This window comes from Miniopterus natalensis, chromosome 7, assembly GCF_054644295.1.
Source record: "Miniopterus natalensis isolate mMinNat1 chromosome 7, mMinNat1.hap1, whole genome shotgun sequence".
Taxonomy (NCBI): Eukaryota; Metazoa; Chordata; class Mammalia; order Chiroptera; family Miniopteridae; genus Miniopterus; species Miniopterus natalensis.
Window position 1 is genome coordinate 9513098 of NC_142087.1, and position 17802 is coordinate 9530899.

The following is a 17802-nucleotide window of genomic DNA, read 5'->3' on the forward strand; positions in this document are numbered from 1 at the left end:
TGCTTTTTGATCTACTGCACAGAAACATGGACCTAAAATTCTTAAAGGAACCTGCCTGTATAGCAAGTTTCACTTCAATCTAAAATATATATATCTATCTTTTCCATGCACAGCAAAGGGGCCCCCAAATGATTATAGATGTCTGCAAACACCCTTGGTCATCGGGTTAGTCTCACCTTTCGGACACTGCGTGACACCCTTTCAAACACTTTCATTTGCTCAAAGGAAGGCAGTCCTGCATACATGGGGAGAACCCGGAGGTGTCTCTTCATCCCAGTCCGACCTAGTGCCCGAGCCTGCTCAATCAGCATGGACACGACAGTTTCTACCTCTTCCTAAAAACATCAAACCAAGAACCAAAGAAACCAAAATAAATGTGAAGTTGAAGCACGTCACTTTGTCATATGGAAGACTATGGAAGTGGGGATCAGGATTTTAACTGTGGTCAGATTCATGTCTTCCAGGGTGATCACATTCCACTCTGGGTGGTATTTAAGCAAATGCTACCCAACAATGGTGCTTGTGGGGTGAAAATCTGCAACTGTCAGATTAATTACAGAAATCTGTACTATCTCCAGTAAATAGAAGAGCTCCTAATAAACAAAAGCAATGATTATTTAACTCAAATTTTAGGTACTGTGACAAACAAAGCAATGCAAACATATGAACAAGTTGTGGCAGATAAAATCACTATACTCATTTCCAAGAAATGATGACTGAACTGTGGAAAATGCTCAACAGTGGAAAAGATTCTAGCTGGAGGATAGTTCTGAACAGTTACAACCCTGAGTGAGCACTTGGGTTTGTTCAGCTGTCTTTCTAGTGATGTGCCCACTTAGCACCACCAGAAGCTGCAAAGGTGTCACTGGGAAAGAAGCCTGCAGCAGCAACATGCATGCGCAAAATGCGCCTGATACAATATTCAAGTAAACAGCTTATTGAATGAAGTATGTAATATACTTTGGAATCAGCTAATAAATTTCAAAAACATTTGGCCCTCTGTAGACAGGACAGGAGCCAACAACTCTCTGACTATGTAGTTAGTAAATGAATGACATCAAACCAATTTTTTTTTGTAATTACATAACCACAAAATACAATAAAACATGAAATAAACGGCTGAGCAAAGTAACAGGCCTCTGTATTAATTTTGGTGCTGCCTTAACATGTCTGTTCATTACAGAAAAAAGGTCCAATGGAATTACCTGGCCAGTAAGAAACGCTAGTATGTCTCCATCTCCCTCTGTCTGGTGAATTTTCATCACGGTTTCTACAGTTGATTTGATATAATCTGGAACAGGACTGAAAAGATATATGGGCGAAAATCATCACTAAAATATACACACTAGTTATAGATCCATAACCCTGGTAATCTGGCAGCAGAATCTCAGGAAAGTTAGTTTGGGCCTACCCAGCAATAATCAATATATGAATAAAATAAAATAAGTATTCACTTTTTTTCTTTGTTTAAATGCAGCATTTAAAAATAATTCATAATTACATGTCAACTATGAATTTTTTTTTTTTGCTTTATTTGCAAAGAAATAAAAATAGTAAACCCATGCAAACTGATGTGCTATCTTTAGCATGCAAAGATGTCTGGCCAGTGAAAAGAGAGAGCTGTTCCCAGTGCTAAATCCCACACTCTCTCCATTTTCCCTCCTGACACTGACTGAGAAGTCAAGCCCACAATTCTGTGCATTTATCAGCAACTGCCTTTACTTTGTCTGTCCAGTGTAGGAATTAGGATGATTCCCTTCCTATCCAAGGGGGCTGCTCCCAAAAATGTCAACCAGGCATTCTTGGTGGGATGTAGAGAGCTGAGAACCAAATGATTCAAACTGCCAATACACCCCCACTGACCACAGTCTCCTAAACCAGTTCTAAAAACCATTAAGCTGTCCTTCCCCCGCCTTGCTCTTTCCTACTGAGCTACTGACCAGATTCATAGAAACTTGTACATCAGTGTCCAGAGTTTAAACTAAATTTGGCAGTGATACTGCGCAGGGTTCCAGAACATCCTTTCAATGACAGGTGACACAAAATAATGACAGGAGACAGAGCCTAGCCCTCCTTACCAGCCTGGCATCTCGCCCCTGGAAGACATGCAGTTGCTTCCCATTCCACAATACAGGCCTAGCTTTCTAACCACCGTCCTTAAACATGCAAGTATCATCAAACCTTTGCAGATAAAAGATATCCACAGGAAATGTTCGCCCTTCCACTGTAAGGATCACACACGTATCCCTGGTTGGGTCACTGGTTTCATTTTGATTAAAGAAATCCCGAAATTTCTAAAACAAAAAAAATCAATTCTTCATTCCTCTAAAAAAATTTTTTAAAAATACTTCATAGTAAGTCATAGAAAGGAAACAAAACAAAAAATAATACAGAGCACAGAGTTGGTAGTAGGAATTGGATACATACAATATAGACTATGGGTTGCAAAACAGTTATTAAAAACCATATTTTTATTATTGCAATTTTGAGGGATCGCATTTCAATGACAGACTCTTTACTAAGGTTTGATAAAAATAATAAAGGTAAGATTTCAAAACTATATTCACTGATATATCTGAATTAACATGTAGCTCTGGTATTATTTATCTTATCCTATCCCCTATATTTTATTTAACCGAAAATTAGGTCAAAAGGTGTGATTCAAGTAACATACAGGCTAAAGCAGGCTGCTGTGTAGTTCTAATCTGGAAAGCAGAGATCTGATTCACACAAGGTTATCAATTTATAAAAGAAACTTGTACTCCTAGGAACAGCAGGTATATTACTGGTACCATAGTTACAGATATATATATACTATAACTTTCCTGGTAGATTTCAGGCTATTTCATGGCAGGGACAGTGTCTTCTCCACGTTTATACGCCCTACAGGAGTTAGCTGGACACTCTGCATGGAAGGTCATCAATTAGATGCTTCTCCCACACTGAGGAACTGCATCACATTCAAAATGAATGGGCTTGGGGGACTGCTTCTAAAAGAGTCAACTGGATTTAACTACAAAATGTGGGATACTATACTTTACCCTCAAAGTTGTTTGAGAAGAGTAAGCACAGACATACAAGTGCCTCGTGCCAACAAAAGAACTGCACTGTGCTCTGAGGAGCCATGTGGCACCACTCTTCTCTTTCCTTTTAGGAACATCCCCTCTGAATAGCTTCGGCCTTTCTGTGTCCTGTGACATACACAGCACAGGCACGCTAGAAGGGATGCACAAACAAGTGAGAAGAGACACCCCCGATGCCCCAAAAGAGTGAATAATCAGGGGGCGGGTGGGTGGACGTGCAAAGAACCAATCATAACACAAACTGAGGCAGAACGACTAAGTGACCAGAAAAGAGCTGCAAGTTTCAACTGGAGAGAATGAGAGGTCAATGACCAGCTCTTAGGGAAGACAGCCTGGAGGTGGCAGTCATCCCTTCCCAGAATGAGAGCAAAGTGCAGACTAAGATGTAAAGGGGCCCCAGACAGAGGACAAGGTCCAAGGTCTAGGGAAGGCCAGCTTCGGCTCAGAGTTAGCACTATTGTCTACAAAATGAACATAATGCTATTTACCCTGCAAGACTGTTGTGTGCTTCAAATACGGCATGACTAGAATGAGTACACAGTAAGTGACTCTGTTATCACTCTAAAGGGGCCCCAAATGTCATGCTGCACAGGCACTTTATTAGATGGGCAAGATAAGGGCAGTGAGGATGGGCATACTGTCAGACCTGTGCTCTGCATGCCTGACTCGTGGTCACTTTGGAGAAGGGCAGGTGTGATAAGAGACTGGAGGCCAGCAGATTAATTAAGGAAGGTATTGTAATAGCTCAGAGGAGAGGGAATGAAAGCCTGAACTCGGGCAGGGTGGTGTGAAAGCAAAGAATTCCAGAGGTAATGACTGATAGGACCTGGCAATCCAGGAGTGTACGCACATGCCCGGGCAAGCTGGGGAGGCTGAAATTACTTCTTACTCAATCATGTCCCTGAGCAATGGAAGTCCTGAGCCTGAATGATTATGACAATAAGAAAGGGACTGAAGCAGAGAGTCACAGGTCTATGAGTTTCAGTGGTCTCACAGCTCAGGCTAGAGCACAGTCAAGTTTGCCTCAAGCACAAAGGAGGTGGGCAGCCTGGAGGAGGAAGAGCAGCCAGCAAAGCAGCCTGAGGGGAAGCCATCAGGGAGGCAGGAGAGAGGGACGACGGCGTACTTCAGTGGAGGAAGGTTTTAGGAAGGGCTTGAGAGGCAGGCTTTTTGGAACAAAATGGCAAACAGAACGGGGAGAAAGTTGATGCCTTAACCACATTGCCGGAGTGGACAGCTACCCCTAGCTGCTCAGGAGTAGGTGTGTTGGGGAGTAACTCTTTCAAGAAATAAAATTCAGTGTTAACTGAGAAGGCACAAGATCTTAATCCTTAAGATCTTTGTCTTTTATCTTTATTTGGAAATATAAAATACAAACAGAAAATTACAGGCTAGAAAGCAAATAAATATAGCATCAACAGTGTATACATTTTGAGACAGAATGAAAGAAAAGGAAGAGTGAAATGAGTTCTACGCACCTGGAAAAGGAGAGAGTTTGAGTCAGGTCTGAAAGAGGAGGGGTCACACTGGCATGGACACACGGTAAGGAACATAAAATGATATAAAGGAAGAGGAGAGCCTATGAAGTGGAATGAAAATGATGCGGACATCACTGGGTTGTCTTCCCAGTTTGCCATAGCTTCTTTCCCTGACGCACATGAGTGGGCTTATAGCAGCCACGTCCACACAGCATGTCCACCCTGGGCCAAGAGGCCTTGGCCCATGCAGACTGGTCCCAAGTGGGTATCTGACCCCAGCTGCCCCCACATTCCTCCTGCAGGAATCTGGAAAGGGAAACTAGTCTTTTCCCAAGTAGCTGGATCTGTGACAAAAAACTGTGGGAGTTGTCAGCAATTCTATCTTTATGCCATGTAGACAGAAGCAAATAAAAGAAAAACAACAGCATGTGATACAATGGTCAAGAAACACTTCGTAATTCTACCTGATCATGTTTTCCGTAACTGCTTGCTTAATTAGGCTTATATTAACAAAGCAGCTAAACCAATCAAGGCAACTATGTGACCAGCCCCGTCACACTCTGCTTGCCTCTGCTTCCCAGGCGCAGTCATTAGTGTCTTCACTTGCCTGCTGAACCACCTGGGGCCCTAAGCAACAGCAGAGCAGGTGGCATCTATCCCTCCAGGCAGTGGGGCTTGGAATTAGTCTGTGACCCACAGATCCAGCAGCTGGGGACCAGGGATGAGTTCTGAAACCCCTGGACCTCTCTGTCAAATGCTCCCTGAACCACACCTTTCCCCGCTCCCACACCCACGCCTACTCTTCCTCCCTCGCCCTCGTCAGCTCACTCCATTCCTCTTCCTCACTCTCTTACTCTCACATGGGAACTCATAAACCATGCCCCACATACACTCACATTCACCCAGCCCACACCCTCACTCCCATAGAACTGACTCTCCCCCACAAGTCCTCCCCTCATACACACAGAGACTTCACCTACCCCCCAAACACTGGGTGAGGAAGGGAAGGAAAGGTGTATGGTCCTAGCCCATCAAAGGCCCAGCTGAACAATGCCAAGATTCAGGGATGCCTGCATCATGGCATTCCCATGTGTGACAAATTTCTTACATTTATTCCATTTTCCCACTTAAAAAAATTACTTCCAGAAAGTCTACCTCTATCAACTACTATAGGCAGAACTGAAAAAAGCTATTTTTTAAAAATCTCCCTTCCTCTCTCTCTCTATAAAATCAATAAAAACATAATTTTTTTTAAAAATCTCTATGTCACACCAAGACTACAAAAGCAATTATAAGCAATAAATGTTACTAAACAGTCATTCTAAGAGAAGACTTGGACATTACCATTTTCAAACATAATAAAAACTGTTGGGAATGCTTTTTAAAAGAGGGAGGGTAACAAAGGTAAGACATAAAATAGAGATGTTTTGTGTAACTTAGCCATGGAGAAGGGAACAGGAGAAGTCAGGTAGAGTCTTCGAAATAGCATTCCAGCAGGTATCATGGCTGAAGGGCATGAGAATTCATTAAAGAGGGCAACCAAGGAGCTCGGACGCAGAATACCATGGGCAGATGCAAGACCTCAGACTCCTATGGCCTATGAGAAGGCCTGCAAGCAGTCTGGGTCCTGAAGCCACAGCAAGACCAGGAGCCAGGAGCCAGACCCTTTTCATATCTCAACTGGATTATAAAACTGGCCTCTTGACTGCTATTTCCATATCTCTCATCTCTTCTACACAGCACCAAAGTGATCTTTCTAGAACCAAATATGATCAAGTCACATACCTCACCCTCTCCCAAGGCTCCCGACCAGGTGCTAGACGGAGTTCCTCCTTTGGTTGGCTTGTAAGGCCTTCCGTCATCTGACCCCTACCAACCTTTCCATTTTAATCTCCTATTCAATCGAAATTCATTCAACCCACAGTGCCTACTTTATGCCAGTCACTGTTGAAGACAAAGTCCCAGTCTTCAGGGAGCTTACTTTTCATAATGGGAGACCCACAGTAAACGATGGAAGACACACAATAAACAGGCACTTGGATATGCACATAACGTTAGGTAGTGGTAAGTGCTAAGCATAAAAAAATAAGCAGAGTGAGAAGATGGACAGCAACAGGGGCACTACTGTAGACAGAGTGGTCAAGAAAGGCCTCTCTGAGAAGGTAATACCTGATCAAGACTGGAATGAAATGAGGATAGAGCCCTGAGAACATCTGAGGGAAGAATGGTCTAGAAAGAGGGACCCTCCCAGAGCAGAAGCATGCTTGGGTTCTTCCAAGGAGCAGCAAGGGGACCAGTGGGGCTGGAGTATAAGGAACACCAGAAAAAGTGGAAGTCAGAGGCAGATCACCTGGTGCCGGGCCCTATGGGTAAGACTCCCACCTTACATTTGACTCTCAGCCACATGCACACATGGTTTCACACCCTGTGCTCTGTGACACTCAGGATGCCCTTCCCCATCCCTGCCCATCTGACAAACTTCTGTGCATCTTTCAAATCTAACTGGATGTCCCTCCTCTGGGAAAGCTTCTGGACACCCTCAAGCCAACTGGAGTTAGGAACTCCCTCCTTGGCTGTCTTAGCAAACTGTAAACACCTATTTATCTTATATATATGACAAGTGGTCAAAATTATTTGTTGAGGTGAACTTCTGTTTGAACTAAAATATTAGTTATTACGAGAGAATAATAACATAAATTTAGCCATAAAAAATTATAATATGAAAATTATATGTACAGGAAAAACTTCAATTGTACAAAAATTCTAAATGTAAATGCTATAGTCATAAATAAATGCAAAAAGATAGCCTTGTTCTTAAAAAATAAAAAGCTGCCTATGAGAGGAGAAACAGTATGCAGAGAAACAAGACAAGTAGGTATTATGAACTCAATTAATTACAGGTTGATTTCCACCCACAGGCTGCAAAGGAGTATCCTCTGATCCTCTGGAATCTAGGTCATCAGATGGCCCCATAAGGGAGGTAGGCCATTCTGCCAAAGATAAGCTCTTGCTAGAGGTAACTTTCCACAGACATGGCCAACGATTCCAGTGTTTACAGGAGGACAGGGGAGAGAAGGGAAATGTTCTTACCTCTGCATCCAGAGTGGCTGAAGCCACAATCAATCGAAGATCCCCTCGCTTTTTCTGAATCTAAAAAAGAGGCATCATGAAACAATGATAACCATAAAATTTATGGATGAAATTTGATATCTGAAATTCATAATAATTTAGTGTGTGTATTTTTTGGGGTAAGGAGGAGCTTACAGATTAAACAAGACTGACCACAAACTGATAATTATTAAAATCACAGGTTAAAATAGAGTTTATCATCATTCTATTCTTTCCAACTATATAAATGTATAAAATTTTCCAAAATAAAGAGCTAAAAAAATTGTATAGAAAGTATAAAGGAGCTTCAAGACTTGAATGTGAATCTCCTGAAAGTAAAACCATTTTTCCTGACATCTGGGTCCCTGGATAGTCAGAATCTATGTATACAGGGTCAGGCAAAAGTAAGTTTATAGTTGTGAGTACAAAAAACATAGAAGTTTATTTTTGTATTATTTATTAATTACTGTATTATTTTCCATATGAACAACTATAAACCTACTTTTGCCCTGTATACAAAGTATAAAAAAGTACTTCAAAAGCAAAAAAATAATAAACAGTGACACCAAGACATAAATGTGGGTAAAAGATATTAACAGTTATCAGAAAAAATGGATGATCAACAGGCATAGGAGAAATGCTAAAATAAACTACAGCAAACATATATAATAACAATGAGGTTCTTTTTTCACCTACCACATTAGCAAGAATATATTTTTTAAGGCTAATATTTAGTGTTGGCAAACATTCAGTGAAACAAACCTCATCATATTGTTCCTAAGAAGGTAATATAGGATAAGCTCTCATAAATATCAAAAAGTCTAAATCTTTGGCCAAGGAATAAAATAATAATGAAAATAACAATAGCAGCTAATACTGAGTTCTGTACTATCCCAGGGTCCCTGAGTATGGCTGTGCAGTGTGCGCACCGCACAAAGATGCCTGCCTAAGGAGGCCGGGGCATCTGAAATCCACCCCACCCTGCCCCTCCCCTCACCTAGGGGACATCCTCCCAGTGGGGGCATCTTTTTCTAACTTGCTCAAAGGTAACTCACAGTCTATTTGTGACCCTGGGCCAGGTGCCATCCTAAGAATTTTACACTGTCTAGTTAAGCCTCACAACAAATTATGATATAGAGCAGCTCTGCGGATGAGAACTCTCCTCAGTATGGAGAGGTTCTATCCCAAGCAGTAACCACTCAGCACATGTGGCTACGGAGCCCTTGAAATATAGCCAGTGTGACTGAGGCACTGAATTTTTTATTTTATTCTATTTTAGCCAATTTAAATCTAAAGTGGTTAGCGGCTACCACATAACACATAGGAAAGTGTACCAGCGCACATACAGACACTTCTATTATGCCCATTTTAGGGATGAGTAAGCTCGGCAGTCAGAATGTGAACACAGGCAGTCTGACCCAGGTCGAAGCTCTTAATCACTCTGTTCTACCACCTCTTTCTAGAATCCTGTGACAGGGAATCTATCCAAAGAAAACAATCAGAAAATATGAGAAAAAACAATCAGGAAGGGGAAGAGGATAGAGGTAAGGCTGAAACAAGACTGACCACGAGTTATAATTACTGAAGCCAGATGATGGGCACATGGGGGTCATTAAACCTTCTCTTTATTCTGGGGAATATTTGAAACTTTCTATAACAAAAAAGTTTAAAAAAATTAAAAGAAACAGAAATGCAACAGATTTAATTACAAGGGTGCTCACTGTGACATTTAAAATACTTCAAATTTGGAAGCATATAAATGCCTAACAGTAGGAGGAAAATCAAATACTTTATGGTAGAGATGTGGTTATATGACCATTAAAAATAACATCTTTAAAGAATACTTAATGACACAAAACTGGTCTTGATGTAACGTTAAGAAAAATACGCAAAATACAAATCAGCACATACAATCCAATCCCTATTATGCCAAAACAGGTGTACGCACACAAATGAACACAGAAAAAAGAGAAGAAAACATAACATTCCACCAGTGATTTTCTCTGAATGGGTAGGACTAGGATTACGGATGATGATTTAAAGTTTTTTCCTTCATATTTTGTTGCATTTTCCAAATTGCTACAACTATTTTCCTAATCAGGCACCAAAACAAAACAAAAACATAAAAACAGAAGTCTGACAGCGAAGTCATACCTTTTTCAGCAAGCCAATGGCAATGTCTGTGTACAAAGTCCTCTCATGGGCCTCATCCAGCATGATGGCGCTGAGAACCAGAAGGAAGAGCTCTGTGAGCATCTGGACAACCCCCACCCCCGCATGGCCCCATCCAGGTCATCGAAGGGACGTCTGGGTATTCAGCCCCCATGCAACCACCTTGTATCAAAATAAAGCCAGTAACTCCTCTCTGACAAGGAGGTAACTCTTAAGCTAATAAAAACGGTGACATCAACATTTCCTGGTGAAGAAAATGGTGTCTCTATTGCTTATCTTCAAAGAGTTTTACCACTCACACTGGATTCCAATGAGATCTAATACCTGATTGTAAGTTATAATATAACATATAACCCCACAGAGCACATAAGAACTGGAACAAGGCCAACCACTTAAAGACTGCTAAGGTGCAGAAAATAACACCAAGAGGCACGTGATCATGGCTGTGTTGCATGTGTACCAGGGAGTCAAATGTGACATCCTTTCCGAAAATACAAAAGCCTGGAGAGGACAATTGTAATGCCTTGAGTGATAAACAAAGACACGCAAGAACGGAGATCAAAGTGTAATTATTTTGGAGTCTGAGCATTACATGCAACAAAACTCTCCCAAGTTTTGTGCTGAGACTCTGCAATCCTGGGATATAACAGAGGCAAGATAAAAAGGAGAAGTCCACAGACTGTTCAAATAACATCAGGTATTTTAAGCTGCCCTTTTCTGACTGTCTGTAAATTCTGAGAAAAACATCAAGGTTCTAAACAGCCAAGGTAAGGACAGCTAAACACGGACCTGAACCTCAGCTGCTAACACAACTGCTTTTCAATCTACCTGTGGACTGTACATTTGAAACTTTAGGATAGTTATCACAGGAAAAAAACATTTACCTATATTTTGTTAACAAAGGATCCACCATCATTTCCCTCACCAACATTCCATCAGTCAGAAACTAAAAAACAAAAACACAAAAATTTTTAAAGTATTTCTTTTATACTGTATATTAATGATTTTTTCTAAAAAGTTCAAGTTTGACTAAACAATCTCTTTACCAGCAAGTGTACAAGACAATTCCCATAAAAAACAATGAGGAAATGCCCAACATTTTAGTTATCAAGCGATGGAACTGCTCACAAACAAGACTTCAAACATGAGATCTCCAGCTGGGATCCAGAATTCTTTTAGCTGAATACCACCTGCATTTATTAGCTATACATCAGCAGAGCCTCACTTCCTCTGGGCCTGCACCACTGGTACTGCTGAGCAGGCAGTGAAGACAAACCTGTGTCTGTCCAAGGGAATGCCATGAGTATAACTCTTTATTTTTATTTTTTTTTAAATATATCTTTATTGATTCCAGAGAGAGGAAAGGAAAGGGAGAGAGAGAGATAGAAACATCAATGATGAGAGATTCATTGATCGAGCCCACAACCTGGGCATGTGCCCTGACCGGGAATCGAACCCTGATCGCCTGGATCCTAGGTCGACGCTCAACTGCTGAGCCATGCCGGGCCGGGCTAAGATAACTCTTTAAAATGTCCCCCCAAAAGGGGACATCTGTAATACTTTCAAAAATTCAGATAAATTTAATAAATAAATAAAATATCCCCAAAACTATGGACTTGCAGCTCTTGAGGTGATTAACCTCAACTTCACCGGATATTATTTTAGGGAGGCAGAAAAGGACTGTACTTAAGAGTGTGAGCTATGGTGTCAGGCTGCTGGGAGTTCAGATCTTAGCTCTACCTCTCACTAGCTATGTGAACCTTGGGCAAGTTACTTACCCTCTCTGAGCCTGATTCCTCATTTGTAAAATGGAAATAATAAAAAAGTATCTACCTCAGAGGGTTACTGTGAGAATTAAGTGAGACAGCACATGTAAAGTGTTTAGCACAGGACCCAGTACATAGACAGCATTCAAGAAAGTCAGCTATTGCCCGGCTGGGCGTGGCTCAGTGGCTGAGTGTCGGCCTAGGATCCAGGAGATCAGGGTTCAATTCCCTGTCCGGGCACATGCCCGGGTTACGGGCTCAGTCCCCAGTTGAGGGCATGCAGGAGGCAGCTGATCAATGACTCTCTCATCACTGACGTTTCTATCTCTCTCCCTCCCTCTCCCTTCCTCTCTCTGAAATCAATAAAGATATATTTTTTAAAAAAAAAGAAAGTCGGCTATTATCATTTAGGATTAATGAATGCTTATAAAATGTTTTAGAAATATGCAACAAGAATGAGATATTGTTACTTTCACCCAAAAACAGTTCAGCACTTTGACAAGGCTCAACATCTCCCTCACATGCTGTTTCTTCGTGTTTTTGCTTTTTGTTTATAAGAGCAGGATGCATTCCCATAATTTTTTTCTTGGAACTGGTACCAGCTGCCACATAGACACACTGGAGTGAAACTAAGACTCTGCCACTAATGACAGGCTACCAGTTAAGAAATGAGTGCCTTGAAATTACGACCAAATGGAAAAAAAAGCTTTTCATGAAAGATTTAAAAACAATAATTTGGTTATATAATCCACTGAAATTTATCTAAAAATTAGCTAAATATATTTAATGGTACAGAAGAATATTCCCTTTACCTAGTAAAACAAATGTAAAGGTAACAAAATACAGAAATCTGGAAAACAAGGTCCATATTTTTTACAAATCACTAGTTTATTTAGCTCATCTGATTATTTCCAATTTTCCTTTGTTGCAAATTGAGACGTTAACTAAGATTCTAGTAACCAATTTTCATTTCATCAGAGCATTTTCATTCATGGTTTTAGAGTAATATTTGATTAGACTTTGATTACAGCAGAGTGATACCCAGAAGATACTCTGTTGAGTTGATTGTATGTTAATTACTATTGATACTAATTATTTTAATATTAGCATGTAGGTCAAAGAACACCCATGTAAAATCCATTTTCATGTAAAAATTAGAAAGTCTAACTAGTAAAACAAAATTCTACACGTTATCAATTTATACTACCTTGTCCCTGTTTTTAAGCCTTTTAATAAGCAAGTTTCTGTATTTAGACAGCTACGTGGATGGGTGGAAAACAATAAAACATACATAAGAAAGCACAGCCTTGATTCCTGGTTCTATCACTGACAGGCACATAACATTAGGGAAATTATTCAACCTCCCAGGTCCTCACCTCTTCATCTGTGGAACCAAGGGCTTAACCTTCCTTTCAAGGTCCCTTCAAGGCTAAGATTCAAGGCTCTGTACTTTCCAGTGGACTAAATTCCCTGAGGGCCATGGTATCGGTGTCCTGTCAGCAGTAATGCAGCATGTTTTTAATTCCCCCAAACAATCATCTACCTTATTTACAACAGGAAAGCAGCTTGAACGCCTCACCTTAATTCTCGTAGCCAGCGGGTCAGTGCAGTCATCAAAGCGGATGCAGTAGCCCACCTCATGGCCCAGCACTGCACCCCTCTCATCAGCTACTCTCCCTGCAACCTTTGGGAAGAAAGATCATGCTGAAAATAGAGACATAGAAATTACTGCACAGAGCACACACTATGGAACATCCAAAGGCAACTTATTTTTCACTAGTATGTGAACACTGGAAAATGAAAAAGAAAAAGGGCAGGTTATTAGAGAACAAGTGTGATAACCTTTGTGATTCATTAACTCTATATATATCACCTCATAGTTACCTTGAGGCAAATTATAAGAACATAAGCAATAAAAACATAATTGCATATTATAGATCAGGTTCAAAGAAATGACAGATGAAATTCAAAAGATCAAGGACAGTGAGAAAAACCTAAAAACACAGATATGCCAAAGGTATTTAAGTTGAGCTATAAATTCAGCTATAAATTTCCTGGTGGCCAATGCAAAAAGGGAAACAGAAGAAATGACAAGATTCACTCTGTTCCTAAAGCCTTCCTGATTCTTTCATACACCAACTGGGCACAAATTTTCATGTCTTCATGCCTTGAAATAAAGCACCTTCCACTGGACCGTGAAGGCAGGGGAAGAGGGATAATCAAATCCAATACTGGGCCAAACTCATTTTCTCTTTGGAGCAGAAGAAAAATGTTTCCAGAGCAAGATAATCTACAACAATGTGCAATAGTGTCCAGCTACCAAAACCATTAAAAGAGGAAATAAAGACAAGAATGTAGATTAAAAATTAGAAAAGGGAAGATGAGCCGATGAGAAGATTAGCCAAGGATCCAAGTTAACATAATAAAGTAAAACTAGAAAACAAAGTACATAATATATTATAAAGACCATAATTATTGGTAGATTTTTCACCCACCAATATATGACAAATAAAAGGTGAGCGTGAGAAACCCCCAAAAAGAATCCAACAGCAAGATCTCCTACCTCCCCAAGGACAGTCAAAGGTTATTAACTTATTAATAGAAAACAGCTGAATTAATGAACAAATATAAAAGTGGAAGAGCAATAATGCTTATAATTTAGTTTAAAATAAAATAGTGTAACATTCATGATATAAATTACTTAACTGAAAAGAACCAAAGGGAAGCAATATTATAGAGGTTCCCTGGGACCTGGGCACACCCACCCAATGTAGGCCACTTGCCCACGGAGTCCCTGAGTCCTGGGTTTGAAACATGGGCAGGCACAGGTGTCCTGAAGCAGAGTTTACTGCTACAGCCATTGCGCCACAGCAGCCTCAGACTCAGGAGCCCAGTGTCCCAGCACGCAGCTCCCCAAGCCAAACACATCAGGAGTTATCTGGCCATCAGTGTTTAGAACCTCAGAGACGAGGATCAGAAGCGACTCTGCCCAGCAACTTGAAATGACAGATCTGGTAGGCGAAACAGTCAACCACCCGGCAGCTGGTGCATACCACACAGACTTTCAAAACATCTTATGAAACCAGAAATTCATCCCACATGGCCCTACCTCTGCAGGTTATATATCCCGATAACCAGTATTTCACCAAGGCAGTTTTGTTATTATTTCAATTTCAACCCTATGGATCATTAGACAATAAATCTCAGAAAATGGCACAAATGGAGAATCAGTGCATAGAAATACTAGGAGTTGATGGGGGAAATAAGCTTATAAGAATGAACAAAAATGAACCAACCCTCTTCAAAAAAATGTAATCATTTTATGGGCCTATAAGGGAGAAGCCAAAACTATTTAGTCCTATCATTTCACTATTTATATGTATTTGCTTTTAAAAGTATATATTTTATTTTCAAACTCTTTTTTGTTATTGATTTGAGAGAGAGAGGGAGAAAGGGAGAGAGAGAGAAAAAGAAAGGGAGAGAGAGAAAAAGAGAGAGAGAAAGAGAGAGAAACATTGATTTGTTGTCCCACTTATTTATGCATTCATTGGCTGATTCCTATATGTACCCTGACCGGAGACTGAACCCATAACCTTGGCATATCAGGACAATGCTCTAACCCACTGAGCTACCCCACCTGGGCCTCAGATTCTTTTTAAAAAGTTTATTTGTTACCACACCACTTAATATTTGAAAGATCATCATCTATTGGCTTTTTAATAGATTTTTACCTCTGTTAAGTTCTACTCCCAATAACTTTATCAATTGGACAGGATAAATATTATTCTTTCGACAAAAACAAACAAATATAGGGAAAGGGAGGTAAAAAGAAAAACCAATCACTGAACACCTACCTACTACCTACAAGTACTGTACTCCAAGTTTTCACAAATTGTGTCTCATTAAAGATTCACAGCACACAGCCCATGAGGTGGGCAAGATACCCTCCTTTTTACAAAAAGAGAAAGTGAAATAAGATAGGCTTAGAGCTTGTTCAGAATCACAGCTCAAGGCAGGGCCTGGCCTTGAAGCCAGACCCAGACCATCTGAGTCCAATGAACATATTCAGTAGTAACTGCCTCTCACAGAGATCAAGCAACTGCTTATGCAATCTGCTCTAGGCTCTGAGATTGTTTTCAGATTTCAGTCTGCACACAAAGTACTTTAGAGATGTAGCATTTCAAACCTGACAGCTCTATTAATATTACATGGTTAATTTATACATTCGGTCCTTGACAGAGAAAGCATGCAGTTTCATGGAAATTATCCATGGCTACAAATTTGGAGCTAAAATGCAAACTGATTAAGAGCTGGGATTCTAAACCACAAATAGGAAAAATTTAAGTAACTGAATCATCTCTTGTGACATAAAAGGTTAAATAGTTTCCAAATTATTATCTCCATTTTTACTCACACATAAGACTTGGAAAGTGTTTATTAATAATTTCTAACTTTAAGACAATTAGAAAATGAACTTTGGGGAAAGATATTAACACAATAACTATAACTCAGTACACAGCAAAAATAACTCAAGGAAATAGAATTAATTTCTTGTCCAGGTAAAGATGGTCCTTTCCCAGAGTTGACTTATAACAATGAAAGAAATAAAACATATTATCAGCCAAAACCTCCATCTTCAATGAAAGAAGGAAGCAACCAGAAGCCCAAACAATTAGGAAGGAAAGCTGTCAAATACTGTGAGGTCTGAATCTAGAAGAGTTGCCCCAGCCTCCTCACAACCAGAGCAGGCTGCTGGCTCCCTTAATGTAAGTGTTAGCACCCTAAAAGGCAGGGTTGGCAATCCTTGTATTAGGAAGACAGCAGCAGTGAGTTCATGCCCTGAAGACAGGAAATGTCTCAGTGGGGGACCCACTATGACAACAAAGAATCACAAGGCAGAGGAGTTGAGGGAGAAGGCAGGCAATCAGAAGCAAGCAGCAAATCCAAAATCAGAGAGCCCAGACAATTTTATCTTGATCCATTACAGACCTTTTCAATCATTAAGGAGTGTACCTCCAAATCATCACCCTCATGCCCCAGCAAAGGTGGATAAGAGATTTGGCGAGAGGCTGTTCAGAACAGAGATCAGTAGCTCACAATTCTGCAGCCACTGGAAGTACTAACACAAGCCTGGCCAGTGTGGATCAGCTGGTTGAGCATCGTCCCAGGCACCAGGAGGCTACAGGTTCGATTCGTGGTCAGGGCACATGCCTGGGTTGCAGGCTCAATCCCCAGTAGGGAGCGTGCAGGAGGCAGCCGATCAATGACTCTCTCATCATTGATGTTTCTCTCTCTCTCTCTCCTCCTCCCTTCCTTTCTCTGAAATCAATTACCAAAAGAAAAAGTATTACCAAAAAAAGTAAATAAATAAGTAGATTTCAGCCAAAGAAATCCAGTTTCAAAGAAATCACAAACTTAAGCTAAAAACAGCCTAAGGAACAGATGCAAAGTCAGAAAAGAGTCAAAGAGAAACAAGGTCTCAAATATACAGACCAGAAGCAAGTCTGAAGACATGAAAGATGCTGGAAAGGCTTTCCCCAAATTTGAGAACAATCCCCAAAATTTATACAATGCTATAAAAATAGCCAGTTACAAAATTAAAAGAACACAGTGTCAACAATAAAAAGCAAATCTGAATCAACCATGCTGGAGTCGCACTAAAATATTGCTTTACTCTCCCTGTAGGAAAATAATAGAAAATCATCGTCATGTGAAAAGGTTATCAATGGAAAAGCAGCCAAAAACTACATGAAAAAGAAAATTTACAGAAATGTGTCAGGGAGTTAATTAATATAAAACACTATATTATTCTTCTCAATTTTTAAATGTTTGTGGCATTATCTGCTTTTAAAAATTATAACGTATTATGATATTTTCTCCCATTTTAAATATTCACTTATCTATTAAGGAAAAAACACATTCAAAGAAATAATTATGAGACCTTGGTAGAAATATAAAGGAGCCAAACTATAACAAATTTGACTAAAAACAATCATGAAAGCTGTGGACAGACTTAAAGAAATCTCACAAAACAAAGTAGAAAAGAGTACATGATTCCAGAGATGGGAATAAATACTAAAAACAGACAAAGGAGATCTAATATACACTTAATTGATACTCTTAGAAAAAGAGAATAAAATAAGTGGAACAGAAAAATATGCCAAGATATAATAGAAGAAAATCAGCTTGATATAG

General features: G+C 40.1%; 1 protein-coding gene across 2 annotated transcripts in view; it reads right to left on the reverse strand.

Moving 5' to 3' along the window:
• The window catches only part of DHX35 (DEAH-box helicase 35), a 60779-nt gene that overhangs the window by 31946 nt on the left and 11031 nt on the right, over positions 1 to 17802 (reverse strand). For both annotated transcript variants that reach the window (XM_016219368.2, XM_016219369.2), the window contains exons 5-11: positions 13187 to 13291; positions 10726 to 10787; positions 9824 to 9893; positions 7652 to 7711; positions 2182 to 2294; positions 1206 to 1302; positions 177 to 335 (exon numbers count right to left, since the gene is read on the reverse strand). In XM_016219368.2, coding sequence (XP_016074854.2) covers positions 177 to 335; positions 1206 to 1302; positions 2182 to 2294; positions 7652 to 7711; positions 9824 to 9893; positions 10726 to 10787; positions 13187 to 13291 — 666 coding nt within the window. The remainder of the gene's footprint in view (positions 1 to 176; positions 336 to 1205; positions 1303 to 2181; positions 2295 to 7651; positions 7712 to 9823; positions 9894 to 10725; positions 10788 to 13186; positions 13292 to 17802) is intronic.